Source organism: Callorhinus ursinus, unplaced genomic scaffold (assembly GCF_003265705.2).
Source record: "Callorhinus ursinus isolate GAN/ISIS: 27379988/994484 unplaced genomic scaffold, GSC_fseal_2.0 scaffold37, whole genome shotgun sequence".
NCBI classification, from domain to species: domain Eukaryota; kingdom Metazoa; phylum Chordata; class Mammalia; order Carnivora; family Otariidae; genus Callorhinus; species Callorhinus ursinus.
In genome coordinates, this window is record NW_027397099.1 from 5,473,550 (window position 1) to 5,491,827 (window position 18,278).

Below are 18,278 nucleotides of genomic sequence, written 5' to 3' on the forward strand. Positions count from 1 at the left end.
TATTTCAATTTCCTGGAGGGTGTCATTCTCTCCCCACCTTCCCACCTGTCTTTCCCTTGCTAATTCCATTCCACATTTTGGGTGCTGGTTAACACATCTTCAGTGAAGTCTTTTGATCCCCCATTGGAAGGTCAATCCCTGTATCATGTGCTTTAAGCCATTTTGTACACCTATGATTATTCAACTAAACCTAATAATCTATTTAATACTTGTCTTCCTAGTTAGATAGTAAGCATTATGAGGGCAGAGACTATACCGTTTTTTCTTTAACTTGGAAACACCGGTGTCCAACAAGTGTGTGATTCACACTAAACACTGTGTGGTTTCCTAACAGAGATTTGAATTTTAGAGAAGACAGGAGTGGCACCTTCTCCTATTGAGTGAGGAACATGGCCACATCCACACACAACACCGGCTCCGTGTTGGAACGTGGGAGATTTTTCTGACAGAGATCAGGGATCTGACTGTGCCAGGTAAGATGACACTAGATATTTACTAGGGGCCTGGCTTTACCAGATGCACCGTGGCAGAAAGAAAAATGCAAATGAAAAACACTGCACTCCTTGAGTAGGTTCCAGTTTATTTTAAAATGTGTTATTCATTACAGCACAATATAAGATGATCCATAGTAAAGGGAGGAGCCACAGGCCTTCAGAGGAGGGAAAATGAGGGGAAAGAAGAGAAGCTTAAGGCAGGCTATGTACTGGGCCTGAAGAGGAAGTACCATCTGAATGGGAGAAGAAAGTGGGAATCCAAGCCAGGGATTACCAAGCTTGAAAAGGGAGGCTGGGCTCAGGATGGGCATGGCCAGCTGGGAAAAAGGGGCTGGATCAAGGCAGACATTTTAAGTCAGGTTGTAAGAAGTAACACTTTCTCCCCATTGCCTACGGTGTCCTGTATGTTTATACAGCCCCTTTGGCTGTCAGCCAACCTTGATTCCTTTGCCTAACTGGTCCCTCTTATCTATTATTATTATTATTATTTTAAAATATTTATTTATTTAAATAATCTCTACACCCAACGTGGGGCTTGAACTCACAACCCTGAGATCAAGTCACATGTTCCTCTTGACTGAGCCAGTCAGGCGCCCCTATTATTATTTTTAAGATTTTATTTATTTATTTGACAGAAACACAGCGAGAGAGGGAACACAAGGGGGGTTGTGGGAGAGGGAGAAGCAGGCTTCCGGCTGAGCAGGGAGCCCGATGCAGGGTTTGATCCTGGGAGATCCCAAGACCCTGGGATCATGACCTGAGCCAAAGCCAGATGCCTAATGACTGAGCCACCCAGGCGCCCCGCCCCTATTATTTAATTAAGTAATCCCTACACCGAATGTGGGGCTCGAACTCATGACCCCGAGATCAAGAGTCGTATGCTCTTCTCACTGAGTCAGCCAGGCACCCCCAGTTTCCCCATATTTAATACAAGGCCTCCTGATTTTCTTCCGCTTCCCCAAACAGACTGCACTCATGGTAAAGAATGTGCTGACCAGTAAACAAATGTCTAGTCCAAGTTAAACAAATGTCATTTCTTGCCTCAACAGGACAACAACTGGCTTCTGTTCTACTCTTGGTCCCACCAACTCTCTCTTTCCTACCCACGATCGGAGTCAGTTTTCTAAAATTCAAACCTTTGACCATGTTACAAACCAGGCCACCATCACCTCTTACCTGACCATGGCTACAACCTCCTAACTTGTCTCTCTCCTTTTCTACTCATGCCCTGCTCCCAGGTCTGTCTTCCATATATCAACCAGAGTGATCATATTAAAACCTGTCGGATCAAGTCACTTCTTTGCTTAAAAATCTCCAACAGGATCTCAATTCACTCCAAATAAAAGCCAAAGTACTTACAGTGGCCTACATGGCCCTCCACAGTCTGCCTGCCCCACTCCAGCTATCTCCTTGACTTCATCTTGAACCTCATCCCTGACCCACTGTTCTCCCCCCTTCACTTACCCTGCCCTCCTTCAGATTCCTGGAACACACTAGGCATGTTTCTGCTCTGGAGCCTTTGCTTTGACTGTTCCCTTGACCTGGAAGCTTCTTCCTGCACATGGGCATGTGGCTCTTTGTTCAAACATCACCTAATCAGAGCAAACTTCCCCGGCCACCCTGCATAAAACAGCACCCCCACCCTGCACTGTCACTCTGGTTTCCTCTCCTTTTCATAGTTCTTACCACCTGACATATATTTTCATTTGTTTACAGTATGTATTGCAGAGAGCACAGTGTAAACTCCAGGAAAGCCGGACTATTATCTATTTTCTTCATGCCTGACTTTTCATTGCCTAGAATAGACCTGGCACATAGTAGTAGGTGTTCCAGAAATATTTAATAAATATTTTTCTTTTTTAAGGTTTTCAATTTTTTGAGAGCGACAGAGAGAGAGAGAGAGCTCACACCACATACAAGCAGGGGGAGGGGCAGAGGGAGATGCAGACTCCCTGCTGAGCAGGGAACCCGATGCGGGGCTTGATCCCGGGACCCTGGGATCATGACCTGAGCCAAAGGCAGACACTTAACTGACTGAGCCACCCAGGCACCCAATAAATGTTTTTCTTGAGATTAAAGATTACATTCCTTCATGTGACCTTCAGAGTCCTTCATAACCTGGTCCCCATCTTACTTCCACAGCCTCATCTCTGGCTTCTCCTTCCCTCTGACACCATAATTCAGCCTGAAGAAGAGTTACAACTTGAAACTAAACACTCTCTTTTGCCTCTGTAAAAATGCTTGGCCTTCCTTCCTCTGTGGAGGTAACATTTATTCTCTCACCAAGACTCTGTAAAGTTCTTCCCTCTGGGGCTCCTCTCCTAACCCCAGGTCTGGGCCAAGTGCCTCACACCTCCCACGACCCTCCTCCCTGGATCCCTCTCCAGTAAGCTCCTAAGAAACTACATCATAGTGACTGTTACCTATGATTCACTGTGCTCCCAAAGGGTCAAGACCTTGACTCAGGCACCTTCGAAACTCCAGAGGTCAGAATCAGCTTGGTACATAAAAGACAATCAAGAGTTTGTAAGATTAAACAGGCAAAATGTACTGAGACCCCCAGTGTGAATGAGCCACTCTGAGAGCTCAACTCGACAGCATTCACCCTCCTTCCAGATATAACTGAACCTCATTATCAACCCCTTTTAAAAATTAACAGGGTTGGGCACCTGGGTGGCTCAGTCATTGGGCATCTGCCTTGGGCTCAGGTCATGATCCCAGGGTCCTGGGATCGAGTCCCACCGGGCTCCCTGCTCAGCGGGAAGCCTGCTTCTCCCTCTCCCACTCCCCCTGCTTGTGTTCCTGCTCTCTCTGTGTCTGTCAAATAAATAAATAAAATCTTTAAAAAAAATTAACAGGGTTATCATGAAGTATCAAGTATTTTGCCTGCATCATGTTGACATAAAAGGTCCAAAGAACTAGAAACAGCATATAGTAGGTTGAGAAGACTCAATTTCCTAGGCCCGTAAAAAGCGGCACACTAATAACGTGCAGTAAGTAATGTGCAGGTGAATCACAGACCTCCTGGTCCAATCTTCTCATCTCTAACTCTGTATGTGGGTTCCCTGAACTGAACGCGTAGAGTTTTAAGAGCAGAAGGGTGAAAGGACACTTCCAGCTCTGCAGAACAAGGCTTGCAAATATAAACAGATACCCCTTCCAACTCTAACGAGCCAACTCTGGAGGAGAAATCTGCTCAAATTCTAACTCAGGAAACTTTGTAACTTTGCAAAGCTGCAAATCAGAGAATGGTAGCTAGTAAGTAAAAACAATTACATTTATACAAACTACTCCCTCTAAGACCAAAGCCCAATTAGAACACATTATATTTGCTAAGACATAGTGTGGCGTTTTCACTCAAGTACTCCATGTGCTCTGGTTCCAGACCAGTAATAGCTTGGTAAACTGAGTTAACGGCATATCTAACAATTGAGTGTGGAGAAAAGACACTATTAACATTAGCCTCTATACACACACACACACACACACACACACACACACACACACACACACACACCCCTACTTAGGCTTAGGCTAAAGGCATTATCATCCATAGCGGCCTACCTGGAAACTTGGACCTCATCCTTGCCTCTTCATTTTTCCTGGAATCACCAAGAGCCTCAAAAAACATCTCCTACATATAGTCCCTCCCCTTCATTTCTCAAATCCTGCTCAAAACCTCCCCTGCCAATGACCATTAAGCCAGGCAATAACTTTCTAGATCCATTCTAATATGGTAGCCACCAGAAACCTGCCACTACTGAGCACTTGCAATGTGGTTAATGCAAATTCGGATGTGTGGCAAGTGTAAAATACACCTGGATTTCAAAGACTTAGCACCAAAATAAAGAAATAAATAAAATAGCTCATTAATTTTAAAGTATTAATTCATGTAGAAATATTTCAGTTATACTGGGTTAAATAATATGTATTACTAAAATAAATTTCACCTATTTCTTTCCACATTGTGCTACTAGAAAATTTTAAATTATATATGTAGTTCATATTTTTCTGGACAGTGTTGCTCTACACTGTCCTAGATCTCCACCTCATCCTGTGGATACACCTAGATAGCACCCACCTCAGTGCAAGTAACCCAGGAAATGATCTGAAGGCTGGCAGAACAGATTCTCCACAGTGAAATGTGGAAAAGAGGCCATAATGAAGAGAGTAGGAAGGGTGAAGACTGGTGAGGAGCCAAACTGATCTGTGGGACTGTACGAAGGAGGGAGGAACAACGTGGGTACAGAGAAAGAAGAGAAGCAGACCCCCACACCAGGAACCCCAGGCTCATGGGACCTGCACTGGGAAAATGAATCCCTGTAACATTCAGCTTTGAAAATCAAAGAGGCCTAACTTTGAAAGTTCCTACAGTAAGTGGGGCTTCACACATGGAACTTTAATAAAGTTTTTTTTTTTATGATTTTATTTGTTTGAGAGAGACAGCATCTGCCGGTAGAGCAAGAGACAGAGCACAAGAAGGGGGCAGGGGCAGCTGGAGCCGGAGAAGCAGACTCCCCGCTGAGCAGGGATCCCGCGCAGGGCCCAATCTCAGGGCCCTGAGACCATGACCTGAGCAGAAGGCAGACGCCCAACAGACTGAGCCACCCAGGTGCCTCATGCAGCTTTAAAAAAAAATCAGTGGATTCAGCTCTGGAAGAGCGAGACAGGATGATAGGAAACTGAGTCCCCGCCCTTGAAGAGACAGCACAATAAATAGCCCCATGGAAATACACCACAGAGGGAGCAGTTTGAAAAACACCTGGGGTATAGAGGTAGGAGATTTATTTACTAATCTCAGAGCATGTACTGGAGGAGCAGGGATCCTTGGGAGACTTCTCCAAGAACAAAGAGCTGGCAGGTACCATTTCCCTCCCCTGCTTCCCACCCTGAATACATGAACACCTGTGGGAACCACTGCAGTGTGAACATTCTCCACCTCGCTTGCTGACAGTACATACTGCCCCAGTGCTCTTCTGTGGACTCACCCTACACCCCAGTCTCAGCAGTTTTCCCAGGAGGCTGCAGGCCCCCTCCCACGGCAGACCAGCAAGGACCTTACTGGCACCGTGTGCGCCAACCCTCGAGTTCTCCTGCAGACCTGCCCCCTCCAATATACCCTTGGCCGGAGTTCATCCAAAGCAGTGCCACAAGCCTGGCAGTATGCAAAAAAAATTAGTATATGTATAAAAAAATCAGTCAAGGGAGTCACAGAATAAAAAAGATATTAAGTATGACACCATATACCTAAAATGTGGGGGGAGAGGAGTAAAGAATGGATTCAAACTCTGGAGACTATCAACTTAATATGGACTGCTATAGGCGTAAGATTCTATATACAAACCTAATGATAACCACAAATCAAAGACCAGAAACAGATATGCAAAAAAAAAAAGAGGGAGAGAGAGAGAAAGGAATCCAAGTATTATCACTAAAGCCAGCAAACTGTGAGAGAAGAGAACAAGAGAAGAAAGGAACAGAAAAGACTACAAAAGCAACCATAAAACAAGTAACAAAATGGCAGTAGGTACAGATCTCTCAATAATTACTTTGAATGTAAATGGATAAAATGCTCCAGTCAAAAGACACAAGGTGACAGAATGGAGAAAAAAGCAAGACCCATCCTTCTGCTTTCTAGGAGAGACTCATTCCAGACCTAAAGACATGCAGATTGAAAGTGGAAGGATAGGAAATGAGAGTGAAAAGAAAGGTGGGGTAGCATTACTTATATTGGACAAAACAAACTTTAAAACAAAGACTGTAGGGGCACCTGGGTGGCTCAGTTGGTGAAGCATCTACGTTTGGCTCAGGTCAAGATCCCAGGGTCCTGGGATAGAGCCCCGCTGGGGCTCCCTGCTCAGCGGGAAGCCTGCTTCTCCCCGTCTAACTCCCCCTGCTTGTGTTCAATCTCTCGCTGTCAAATAAATAAACACAATCTTAAAAAAAAAACCCAAAAACAAAACAAAGACTGTATGGGCACCTGGATGGCTCAGTCGGTTAAGCGTCGGCCTTTGGCTCAGGTCATGATCCCGGAGTTCTGGGATCGAGCCCCATGTCGGGCTCCCTGCTCCGAGGGAAGCCTGCTTCTCCCTCTCCCTCTGCCTGCCACTCCCCCTGCTTGTACGCTCTCTACTAAATAAATAAAAATCTTTAAGAAAAATGAAAAACAAAACAAAGACTGTAACAAGAGACAAAGAAAGACATTATATAATCATAAAGGAGACACTTCAACAAGAAAATATAACAATTGTAAATATTCATGCACCCGACATGGGAGCACCCAAATACAAAAAGAAGCTCCTAAAAAAACATAAAGGAAATAATCAAGAGTAATACAGTAATAGCAGAGGACTTTAACACTCCACTTAACCAAAGAGAAAATCAACTAGGAAACAGTGGCTTTGAATGACACACTGGACCAGATGGATCTAACAGATACATTCAGAACATTCCATCCTAAAACAGCAGAATACACATTCTTTTCAAATGCACATGGAACATTCCCCAGAACAGGTCATATGTTAGGCCACAAAACAAGTCTGAAGAGATTCAAAAAGAATGAAGGCATACCATGCATCTTTTCCAACCACAATGCTATGAACTAGAAATCAACCACAAGAAAAAATCTGGAAGTGACACAAACATGTGGAGGTTAAATAACAAGCTACTAAACAGTGAATGGGTCAACCAAGAAATCAAAGAGGAAATTAAAAAATACATGGAGACAAATGAAAACACAACAGTCCAAAATCTTTGGGATACAGCAAAAGCGGTTCTAAAGGGAAGTTTACAGTGATACAGGCCTGTATCTCTCTCTCCAATTTTGCCTCCTGCCACACACCCTATGCTTCCACCACATGGACTCTTTGACCTTATTACATCATTCTCTTTCGAGGCTCCTTGTCTTTGTACATCTTATTCTGACCACCATGTACTTTCTTCCCTCAGCTCCATAGAAAAAATTCCTACTCACCTTTCTAGATCCAGATCCAGCTTTTCCAGATCTAGATCCAGCTTTTCCAGATCCCTCAACCTCCCCGCCTCCCCCTTCAGCATTTGGTCCACATCTCCATTTCAGAATAGTAGCTGTTCATTTTTGTTTTTTTTTTTAAGTATATATGCTTTTTTTTTAAAGATTTTATTTATTTATTTGAGAGAGAGAGAATGAGAGAGAGCACGAGAGGGAAGAGGGTCAGAGGGAGAAGCAGACTCCCCGCTGAGCAGGGAGCCCGTGCGGGACTCGATCCCGGGACTCCAGGATCATGACCTGAGCCGAAGGCAGTCGCTTAACCAACTGAGCCACCCAGGCGCCCTAAAGATTTTATTTTTTTAAAGTAATCTTTACCCCCAACGTGGGCTTGAACTCATGACCCTAAAATCAAGACTTGCATGCTCTACCAACTGAGTCACCCAGGCACCTCTAGAACTGTAGTTTTTTATTCATGTTTTTCTCCCTCAACATTTTCCTCAAACTTTTTTTCATTTCAGTATCTCCAAAACCAATCATGTTGGAATTGTCCAGAATCATCAGAGCAACTTAGAAAACTTGCCATGCATGGAGGGCCCTGACAAACAACTTTCAAAAACTCCTCAGGTGATTCATTAGAAAAGAGCAACAGCTAACATTCAGTGAACTTCATTCACCACAGGCCAGGCACTGAGCTTGGTCATTTATGTGCACCCTCTCGCTAAATTTCTTCACTGAAGCCGTACTGACGTCCTAAAGGAAGCAGGTACCTTCTCCTGACTACTTGTGAAGTGTGACCCTAGTTAAGGACCACTGCCTGGCACAGAAAAGGTATTCCAAAAATGTCTGCTGAGTCAATGAATACAGAGTCTGGGTCATTTTTTTTTTTTTTTAAGATTTTATTTATGTGACAGAGACAGAGAGCACAAGCAGGGGGAGTGGCAGGCAGAGGAAGAGGGAATAGCAGGCTCCCTGAGGAGCGGGGAGCTGGATGCGGGGCTTGATCTCAGGACCCTGGGATCGTGACCTGAGCCAAAGGCAGATGCTTAACTGACTGAGCCACCCAGGCGCCCATTCTGGGTCATGCTTACTGAAGGAAAATGAGGAGTCATTTTGAGGATCAAAAAAAAAAAAAATTAAGTGAATTAAATTTCCGGAAAATAAAGAGCAGGGGCAAACAGAAAAATGATGGTGTTAAGAGCCGAAACCAAGAGCTGGTTCCTCTTAAATACCAGCAAAACAGAAAAACCTTTGGCATATCTAGTATATAAAAGAAACAACTGGGGGTGCTTGGCTGGCCCAGTCAGTGAAGTGTGCGACTCTTGATCTCGGGGTTCTGAGTTGGAGCCCCACATTGGGTGTAGAGATTACTTAAAAATAAAATCTTAAAAACAACAACAACAAAGCAAATGACTTTAAAGGGAATAAACAAACCAGTAAAATACACAGCAGATGCGAAGAAATGTGAAAAATATTTTTTTTAAAAAAAGATTTAATTTATTTGACAGAGAGAGAGATAGTGAGAGCAGGAACACAAGCTGGGGGAGTGGGAGAGGGAGAAACAGGCTTCCCGCTGAGCAGGGAGCCCGATGCAGGGCTGGATCCCAGGACCCTGGGATGGAGCCCGATGCAGGGCTGGATCCCAGGACCCTGGGATCACGACCTGGGCCAAAGGCAGACGCTTAACGACTAAGCCACCCAGGTGCCCTGAAATGTGAAAAACCTTAATGACATAGATAATTTAAAAATTTTAAATCACCAATGTTGATGCAAAAAAGTAAAAACCTTAATTAAGGAAGAAATAGAGTAAACTATTCCCAAATCATCCTCTTGATAAAAATCCTAGATCTAAATGTTTTGTAAGTAAATTCTTTCAAAAGGCAGAAAAAGATGAAAAGCAATCTGAATGTTTCTACAACTTAAGGATAAACATGCCACCAAACCACTGTAAGATCTTCCTTTCTCACTCTAAGGGCTATTTCACTTAAGAACGCAGATGAAATAATTTATTTTAAAAAAAAATCAACTGTAACCAAGAGAATTTTATCCCAGTATTATTTGTAATCATAAAAATTTTAGAAACAACCTAACGTCCTATGAGAAATGGTTAAATAAATTTTGGTATGTTCATGCAAAGCAGTATAAACCAGCCATTAAAGGTGTTTTTTAGGGGCACCTGGGTGGTTCAGTCAGTTAAGCATCTGCTTTCGGCTCAGGTCATGATCTCTGGGTCCTGGGATTGAGCCCTGAGTTGGGCTCCCAGCTCAGCGGGGAGTCTGCTTCTCCTTCTCCCTCTGCCTCTTCCCCCTGCTCATGCTCTGTCCCAAATGAATAAAATCTTTTTTTAAAAAAAAGTTTTTTAAAAAAGCAAAAGAAAAATCCATATAGAAATTATATGAAATTTAAAATGTTTAAGGGAAAAACATACATAGGGAGAAAAGAAGGAAATTCATCACAACAAATACAGAGGTGCTAAAGAGGGATCACAAATGACTTTTTTCTATTTAAAAAATTTGTATTTTATATATGCTCACATGCTTTGATAAGATAAATATTTTTTTAAAGATTTTTATTGATTTATTTTTGAGAGAAAGAGAGAGCAGGGGGAGGGGCAGAGGGAGAGAGAGAGAGAGAATCTCAAGTGGACTCTGTTAACTCAGAGCCCAACGCACGGGGCTCTATCTCATGACCCTGAGATCATGACCTGAGCCAAAATCAAGAGTCAGATGCTTAACCAACTGAGCCACCCAGGTGCCCCTGATAAGATATATTTTAAATAAAAGTAGTACAAGACATAGAAAAGAGGGAAAATAATATTTTTTTGAAATAGTTCTTAGAAGAACAGGTTTTGACATCCTAACATTGTCTTAAAGACAAAATTTCTTGGGAAGCCTGGGTGGCTCAGTCGTTAAGCATCTGCCTTTGGCTCAGGTCATGATCTCAGGGTCCTGGGATCGAGCCCCAGATGGGGGTCCCTGTTCAGCAGCGGGCCTGCTTCTCCCTCTCCCTCTGCCACACCCCCTGCTTGTGCTCTCTCACACTCTCGATCTCTCAAATAAATAAATATTTTAAAAATTAAAAAAAATTTTTTTAAAGGACAAAATTTCTTAAAAGTGTTCAGTGACAGTTATACTGTTTCTCACAATCATTTTATCAGAAAATTAGGGTCACTGTAACTGGAAAACTAGTTTTTGCTCTATTAGTAGAAAATGCAGAAAGTACAAAATTGCTGCTTGGGGTTAAATGGTTATGAATGTTTGCTACTGTGACACCCACTTCCAGAGTGTGTACTTTGGAGAAAGGGATGAAAGCAGTCAAATGGCCTTGCCCTGAAAGAGCTAGCTGAAAGCTTAGTAAAGAGATGGATGGGTAAACACACAACTCCGTATGACATAAAAACAGTACTACGACCGCTGTACACAGGTGCTGTGGGAATGCACGAGAGGCACCCAACCTTACCCAGGGGAAAGAGTGTCTGGACTGAGGCTTAAAGCCCAGCTCCAGTCAGCTCAAGAGAAGGCTAAAAAAGGGGACTTCTGGACACAGGGAGCTTGAACATTCCTGACTGCAAACATCCTGACCTGGTTCGGCAAGTGGCTTGGCTGCCCCTAGGGGTCCAGGAGCATCTTGCCTGAGTTGGGGTGACCTGAGCCAGCTTTGGCTGAGCCTATTCATCCTGATGGCCTAACCACAGAGCTCTTGGGATCTGGAGTCAATGAAGACCAGGTCCTGGCTCCTCTCTACTTCCTCCCCTTCAAGGTAAACCTGGTCTCCATGTGCAGCTTTTTTCTTATAAAACTTCCTCCATTTCTTACTGTTCTGGTGGTTTCACCTTTTCTTCCTAACTAAAAATGTAGTGCATATAATGAAGAGAATGATACATAACGTTTACACAGATACAGCTACCAACAATCCTATAGATCCTAAGGATTTTCAAGGTATCGCCCCTCTGCTCCTGTTCCCCTCCATTTTGGAGCCACTTCAAGTATTTGTAAGCCAAACTCCAGCGGAAGGTCCCACCCCCTCCAAACACCTCTTCACGGGAGCTCTGACTTTCAAACTCTTGCTCCTACATTTTGTCATTCACAGCAATCTTTAAAACTAAGAAGAAATCATCTTAGTTTCCTGCTCAACAACAGTGACTCAAGCTACACCAACCACTTGCAGCTCCCTGAACACACTAGACACACACATCCTGCTGCTCAGAGCACTCTTCTCCAGACCTGTGCATCGCTAACTCCCTCGCCTCCTTCCAGTCTGTCCAGATGTCCCCATCTCAGCAAGAGGAAGGCTTACGCTGACCACGCTATTTAAACTGTACCCTCACCACAATCCACCCTCTTCTCCACTCAATCCCCCTTACTTTTCTCTACCTTCTTCCCCACTCTGGTCCTGTAAGCTTCTAGTATATTATAAAAGTTACTTACTAAATTTTTCTGTCTCCTCCTTCTAGGATGTAAGCCCCACAGAAGCAGAGATCATTATAAATGTTGTTCACTAATGTATCCCAACCGCTTAGAAAAGTGTCTTAGCACATCACAGAGGTTCAATGGCTATCAGCTGAATGAATAGATGAATGAATGAATGGTTTACCAGGGCCACAAAGAAAGACATCCAAACTCCCTTCTATTCTCATTTACCCACTGCCTGCAGCCCACACCCACTGTCACACAGGACAACAGTTTCACGAACATGCCCCTCATCTTCTTGCCTCCCAACGTCCCTGACCCACAAAGTCCATCAGCTCTATCTCCACCCCCTTCGTTTTCACTTGTTGGACTCTGCTCCTATTCAAAAGTGACATCTCCACTGACTCTTTCCCGCGGGCAGAATTTCCTCTCCCCTCTCTGTAGGCACAGCAGCCTATGGACCTCAGAAACAACACCTGATACCACTTCTCCTGTGCTATAGACTGCATGAGGCTTCCCCCACTCAGTAAACCTCCAGGATAAGCAGTCACATGACTCAATTACTCATCTCTTGCATTCCCTGAAGGGCCAAGCTCAGAGAAAAAGAAACTCTGACAAAGGGAAATTTCTGCCAAAAAACCCCCTCTGTGGATTCAGTTGTTCTGGGGCGCCTGGGTGGCTTGGATGGTTGGGCGTCTGCCTTTGGCTTGGGTCATGGTCCCAGGGTCCAGGGATCGAGCCCCACCATTGGGCTGCCTACTCCGCAGGGAGCCTGCTTCTCCCTCTCCCACTCCCCCTGCTTGTGTTCCCTCTCTCACTGTGTCTCTCTCTGTCAAATAAATAAATAAAATCTTAAAAAAAAAAAGATTCAGTTGTTCTGTCCTTCCTCCAGGGTCATTACCTGCAGCCTGGGTTAGGTAACCCAAGGGAACTGTCAGGCCATTCTGAGAGAATGTAACTCAACTAGAGTACTTGGGCAACAAAGCTTTTAAAGTGTAGTTTAAAAGCGTCCCTAACATTCACTGCTCAGAACACAAATCCACTTTCACCCTCAAAGAGGCAACCCCTGGGGCGCCTGGGTGGCTCAGTCAGTTAAGCATCTGCCTTCAGCTCAGGTCATGATCCCAGGCTCCTCAGATTGGGCCCTGCTCAGCGGTGAGCCTGCTTCTCCTTCTCCCTCTTCCTGCCACTTTCCCTGCGTGTGCTCTCTCTGTTAAATAAATAAAGGAAATCTTAAAAAAAAAAAAAAAAGGCAACCCCTACGGAAAGGATCATCACCCCCATGAGGTGTTAACTGCATTAAGCGATCCTAATTCTCACAGCCTGCTGAGGAAGTGCTTTATATGGAACGGCACTGATGACCAGTGATTTGCTCTGGCTCATGTCAAACCAAACAACTATCTTGTTCTAGTATTGTTATTTGTTTTACTCCTTAAGGCTCACCCTTATAAAACAAAAACATACAAAAAGAAGTAAAAGATATAAAGGCATTATATGTTTAATTTACTATAAAATGTTTTATTTTTTTAAGGATTTATTTATTTGACAGAGAGAGAGAGCGCGAGAGAGGGAACAGGGAGAGAGCAGGTGGAGTGAGAGAGGGAGAAGCAGGCTTCCCGCTGAGCAGGGAGCCCGATGCGGGGCTCGATCCCAAGACCCTGGGATCACGACCTGAGCCCAAGGCAGATGCTTAACAACTGAGCCACCCAGGCGCCCCAAGATTTATTTATTTTAGAGAGAGAGAGAGAGAGAGAGAACATTCGTGCATGCAAACGGAGTGGGGGGAGGGGCGGAGGGAAAGGAAGAGAATCTCAAGCAGTCTCCCCACTGAGCACAGAGCCCGACCTCATGACCCTGAGATTTTACTTTTAAGTAATCTCTATACCCAATGTGGGGCTCAAACTCACAACACCGAGTTCAAGAGTCACATGCTCAACCAACTGTGCCAGGCAGTGCCCCTGGATTGATTTTGATAGTCTCACACACTTAACAACTAGAGTCTGTGATTTTTCCTTAATTCTAAAGAGAGTGTGGATTAAAATACCATCTGAACCTCGTTATAGTTTCAGATATACGCTATGTAAATCAATGCATAACCTGAGTTTTGATACTTCTAGAAAATGCCTCTTCTCTCACAAGAATAAATGACTTAAAAAATCAGCTTCATATAAATGAAGTTGGAAGGCTGGACACCTGGGGGCGTACACTATTATACCCTTGTTAAGGCAAAAAAGAACACGAAAAGCTATGGGACAGGTCCTTCCTGTTTTGTACGTTGTTTTTTTTGTTTTTGTTTTTGTTTTCCTCCTGGCCCAAGAAAGCCCATCTCCAGCCTCTTCCAAGGCAAATCCTGACCACGCTTCTTCGGCTCCTACGGTCTCTTTATGGCTCCTGGGTCAGAGGCTGGGGCTGCTCTCTCTTTCCCTAACAGTTACTTCCTCCTCTATGTAGTTTTCTATCCTACCACCCTACCCTCTCCATTCCGTGACAGAGTTCAAGGACTTGGCCTGGCACTCAGGACTCTCAACAGTGACACTTCCCGACACATTCACTCTTAACTCTTCCCGCAGAACCTCACCGCCCTGGTCCCCTCCTCCCCACAGTGCGGCCCCCTTTTTGGGACGCCCACTCCCCCCAGCTCTGGACATCTTGGGTTTCGCACGCTGGGAGGCTGAGGGGAGGACCAAGCTGGGAAAGGCCGTCCACAGGCGGAGAACAATGACTGCTCTAAACACGCCCCGGGGTAGTGAGGAACCCGCTGCTCACCTGAGGCGCGGCCGTCGGAGGCCTCGGGGCCATTCCTGCCTCGCGGGGGCCGGCTTCCAGACGGGCTGGGGAGAGAGGACAGGGCCCACTCACCCGGCTGCAACCGCCGACCCCTCCCCGCCGCGCCGGGCCCGCCTCCGCCCCTCAGCCACTTCTCCAGGAGACGGTTAGGGAGCTGCGCGGATCGCGCCTAGGCCTGCCGTTCCCCCCGGCCCTAAATTAAAGGCTCGAGGCATCCTGGACACCGTCCTCTGACCACGCCCAGTCCCACCCGCAGGATGGTGGGCGCGGCCGGGCGGATACAAGCCAAACCCGTGGGAGGTGCCGCCTCGACCCGCGCGCTCGGAATTACCGCCTCCTGAGGACTCGGATTTCGGGACCTCGGGCCCACTCTGCGCTCGCGTCCAGCTCCTCCTGCACCCGCTGCAGGTTCAGTCCTCTCCAATTCTGATGTACGGAGGGGCGGCCCAAAGCGGCCTTAGCCGCACTGGGGCTGGACAATGGCCGCAGCGGCGGGGGAGGGGGCAAAGGCGGAAGTGCGCCTGCGCACGCGGAGCCTCGGTCCCGCAACTCCCGGGCGGTGGCTGACTACACTTCCCAGAGGCCCGCGCGTGTGGGTCCCGTAGAGGCAGCCTGGGAGGTCGCTGTGCCACCCTTGGGGAGCAGCGGTGGGGTCCGCGGTGTGGCTTGGATACTCGTGCGTCCATTTATTCCAATAATAGGCACTGAGCACCTTTTCTGTGCTAGGGGCGGGATTCAGCGGCAGATGGGAAAGGAAAGACCCTACTTTCGGGGAGCTGGTGTGCACTGCTGTGGACGAGGCCAACAATAAAAACGTAAACATATCAACAAGATATATTTCAGGTACTGACTTCAGCTACAGGAATGGCATAGTGAAGGGAGTGGGGCAGCGTCGCATCTTCATCACAAAATGTTATTTCCGTTGCCTCTCCTATGCCATGTTCACCCATGGGTCACTACCGAAAGTTTGGACACTGATTCCCCAGACCACGCCTACTACGCCTAAGATACTTGAGGCACTTATTACTCCAAGGGAATAAAAGAATCTTTTCCCGTTGTCCCAAAATTGGTAACTGGGACTCAGATGAGGATTTAAGTTCTTTCGCATTCTAAAGAAAGACAAAGCTTTGGGGGCTAGACACTCTCAGGCCTTACAAAAGGGTAGCCGGGTGCTGAATTTGCCCTGTTGCTATTAACCGTTGCCTCGACACCACCCCTCTTTCTCAGGCTTTATAAGGAAACTAGAATGGGAAAGAAAAGAATTCCTCAGAATGGCAAGCCCTCCGCCTAGGGGGGAATTGCAGTGTTCCACCCCCACTCCCAAAAATGAATGTGAGAAAGAAAACCTCTCAAACATTGAGAACACCCAGGAAAAGGGGAGGTTACACAAATTACCCCCAATGCCTTCCAGAGAAAGGGAAAGGGAATTAGAGAACAGGCTGTGTGTAAGGAGAGCAGCCTGAATTCTCATTGTGTAGTAGGTGGATAGCTAGAAAACAATTGAGTTTAGCTCCCGGTGGGTGAAGGGTGCAGCTCACAACATTACAAGGCTGTGGAACTAACCGGGCGTGAGAAGGAGCTGAGGAAGTTGGAAGAGGTTGAAGTGAAGCCAGATCTCCCAAGTCAGGTATTGGTGGGTTTCCTCTAAGGAACTCACAAATGCACTTAACGTTTCTGCCGGGGTGGCTAAGCAACTTTAATGCTGGATGGAATCGTTTTAAAACCTTTGAAAATGCACTGATGCACTGGAAAATTGGTAAGGAATACACAGAGGGCAAAAACAAAGCAAAAATGACAACTTAAGAGTGGTAGGTAGCTTTTACCTGGAAGGCTTTTGCCAAATGAGGCAAAGTTGAGTTTTGCTTTTCATTGTCCCCTTCTTTCCGTTCAGGGACCGCGTTCTGGGCGGGAGGGCCAAGGGCACCGAGAGGGGAGCGGCAGTCTCCTCTCAGAAGTGCCCGCCCTACCTGGCCGGCTCTGCCGCCGAAGGTCAGGTATCCTGGTCGGCCGATGTCGTCCGGCCACAGGGCCAAGAGAGGTGAGAGGCCGGTTTTTCCGAGGACAGTCTACACCTGGGGGTTGATGGCTACGCCGCGGGAGTGGGGCGTGGGGCGTGGCGCTGACCACCCTCCCAGCCAATCAAGAGCTGGGAGCACATTCTTCTCTGCGCCCTCCTGTCTCCATGACAACTACCTCGGCGTCTGCTCGGGACTTGGGAGTACTGCAGCTGAAAAGACCATCTCACAGGTCCAGTTGAGGTTCTGGCCCAGGGGGATCGGCGGGGACCACCAGGTGCCCGAGTTGTGCTCCAAAACCTCTTCACACCCCGCGACACGGTGGGCAGGAGGCCGCCCCTCTGCTGGGGAAACGGATGATGCACTTACTATTCAGCGGGATTTTGTCCCAGCTAGGGCAGAGGCGAAAAGACCTGTCGCTAATGCCAGATGCCTTACATTTATCTGCTCTATCCTTAATATCCACCTGGATTTGACCTTCAATTCTTCACTTGGCCCGCCGTTGGTCCAAGCCTTCTGGCTGGGGCCTTCCCCACAACACAGGAATATCCAAGTTCCAATCCCTTAAAACGTTCATAAAAATGTTCCACCCCCTGGTTTCCACGAGAATTCGTGAGAAAAAAATGGGACCTGACGCAGGTAGCTCGCCCAGATCCGACTCTGTTCAGCCAGAGAACCAGAGATTACTGGACCAACAGGGAACTCGGGTCCCCTGACTGTCTTCCATGCACTCTTAAGCCGCGAGGACACGACTGAGGCGCTGAGTGGAGGCTGCGTAGCTTCAGTCATCCACTGCTAGATCTGAGGCCGAGCTCCGAGTTGGACACGAGGGGAAGCGAGTTCTCAGCGCCAGGGTCCTCCCCTCACATCAGACCAACACCTGCTACAGTTTAGAGCTTCCAGGCGTCGGTCCGCGGAGCCCTGGGCTCTAGCGCCACCTGCTGGCCATTAGGACCCTCCTACTCCTGCAAAGTCCTCTGCATAACAATAACGAGAACATGCATTTGGCAGTTTCTGAACCATTACTGACCCTGCCAACTACCCTCAAGTCAAGCTTGAAGCCTCTACAAGTCCCCCAGAAATTTCACCTAAAACCTATGTTTTCTGAGCTCCTGCTGCCCTGGATATCCTCACAAAAACTCCCTGGTGGTCTCCTGTTCCCCTGGACTGAACTGAAGGGCCCCATAGACTCCTTCTCCATCCCAGCTGTGGCGACTCAGGCTAGACCCAAGTGGTGTCACCTCAAGGGCAATGTAGTCCCTGCAAGGGTCACAAGGGCCAGGCATCAGAAGACCTCACTTTAGCTTCTGGCTCAAGCCACCTTGCTCGGCCAGTCACTTTCCTCATGGGCTTGGAGTCTTGAAAAATGTCTATTCCAGGAAGTTTTTTCCCCAGATACCTCTGTTATCAGACAAGGGTGTTCAGTGACTGGGATGTGGTTAGCCGTGTGGGAAGACTGATCCTACCAGACACTCTGAGATGCAAATGGCATCTGAGGGCTTTTCCAGCCAAACACAGGGGACTCAGCTTAGAAACCAAGAAGTGGACAAAATGAGCCAAAGATAGGATATGGAAGGAGGGCTGAGAAAGAATGAGGGACTGGAAG

The 18,278-nt window shown here is 46.6% G+C and overlaps 1 protein-coding gene across 4 annotated transcripts in view; it reads right to left on the reverse strand.

Annotated features, from left to right (window-relative positions):
- Positions 1-18,278, reverse strand: part of ZFP90 (ZFP90 zinc finger protein) — a 94,663-nt gene that overhangs the window by 10,384 nt on the left and 66,001 nt on the right. For 2 of the 4 annotated variants that reach the window (XM_025888907.2, XM_025888906.2), the window contains exons 1-2: positions 14,989-15,156; positions 14,637-14,701 (exon numbers count right to left, since the gene is read on the reverse strand). The exons of 1 other annotated variant lie outside the window; for it this stretch is intronic. In XM_025888907.2, the coding sequence (XP_025744692.1) occupies positions 14,637-14,669 (33 nt within the window). In that variant the 5' untranslated portion in view covers positions 14,670-14,701; positions 14,989-15,156. Of the gene's footprint in view, positions 1-14,636; positions 14,914-14,988; positions 15,157-18,278 lie in introns of those variants that run through there. One more of the 4 variants, XM_073880087.1, reaches the window with a different exon arrangement.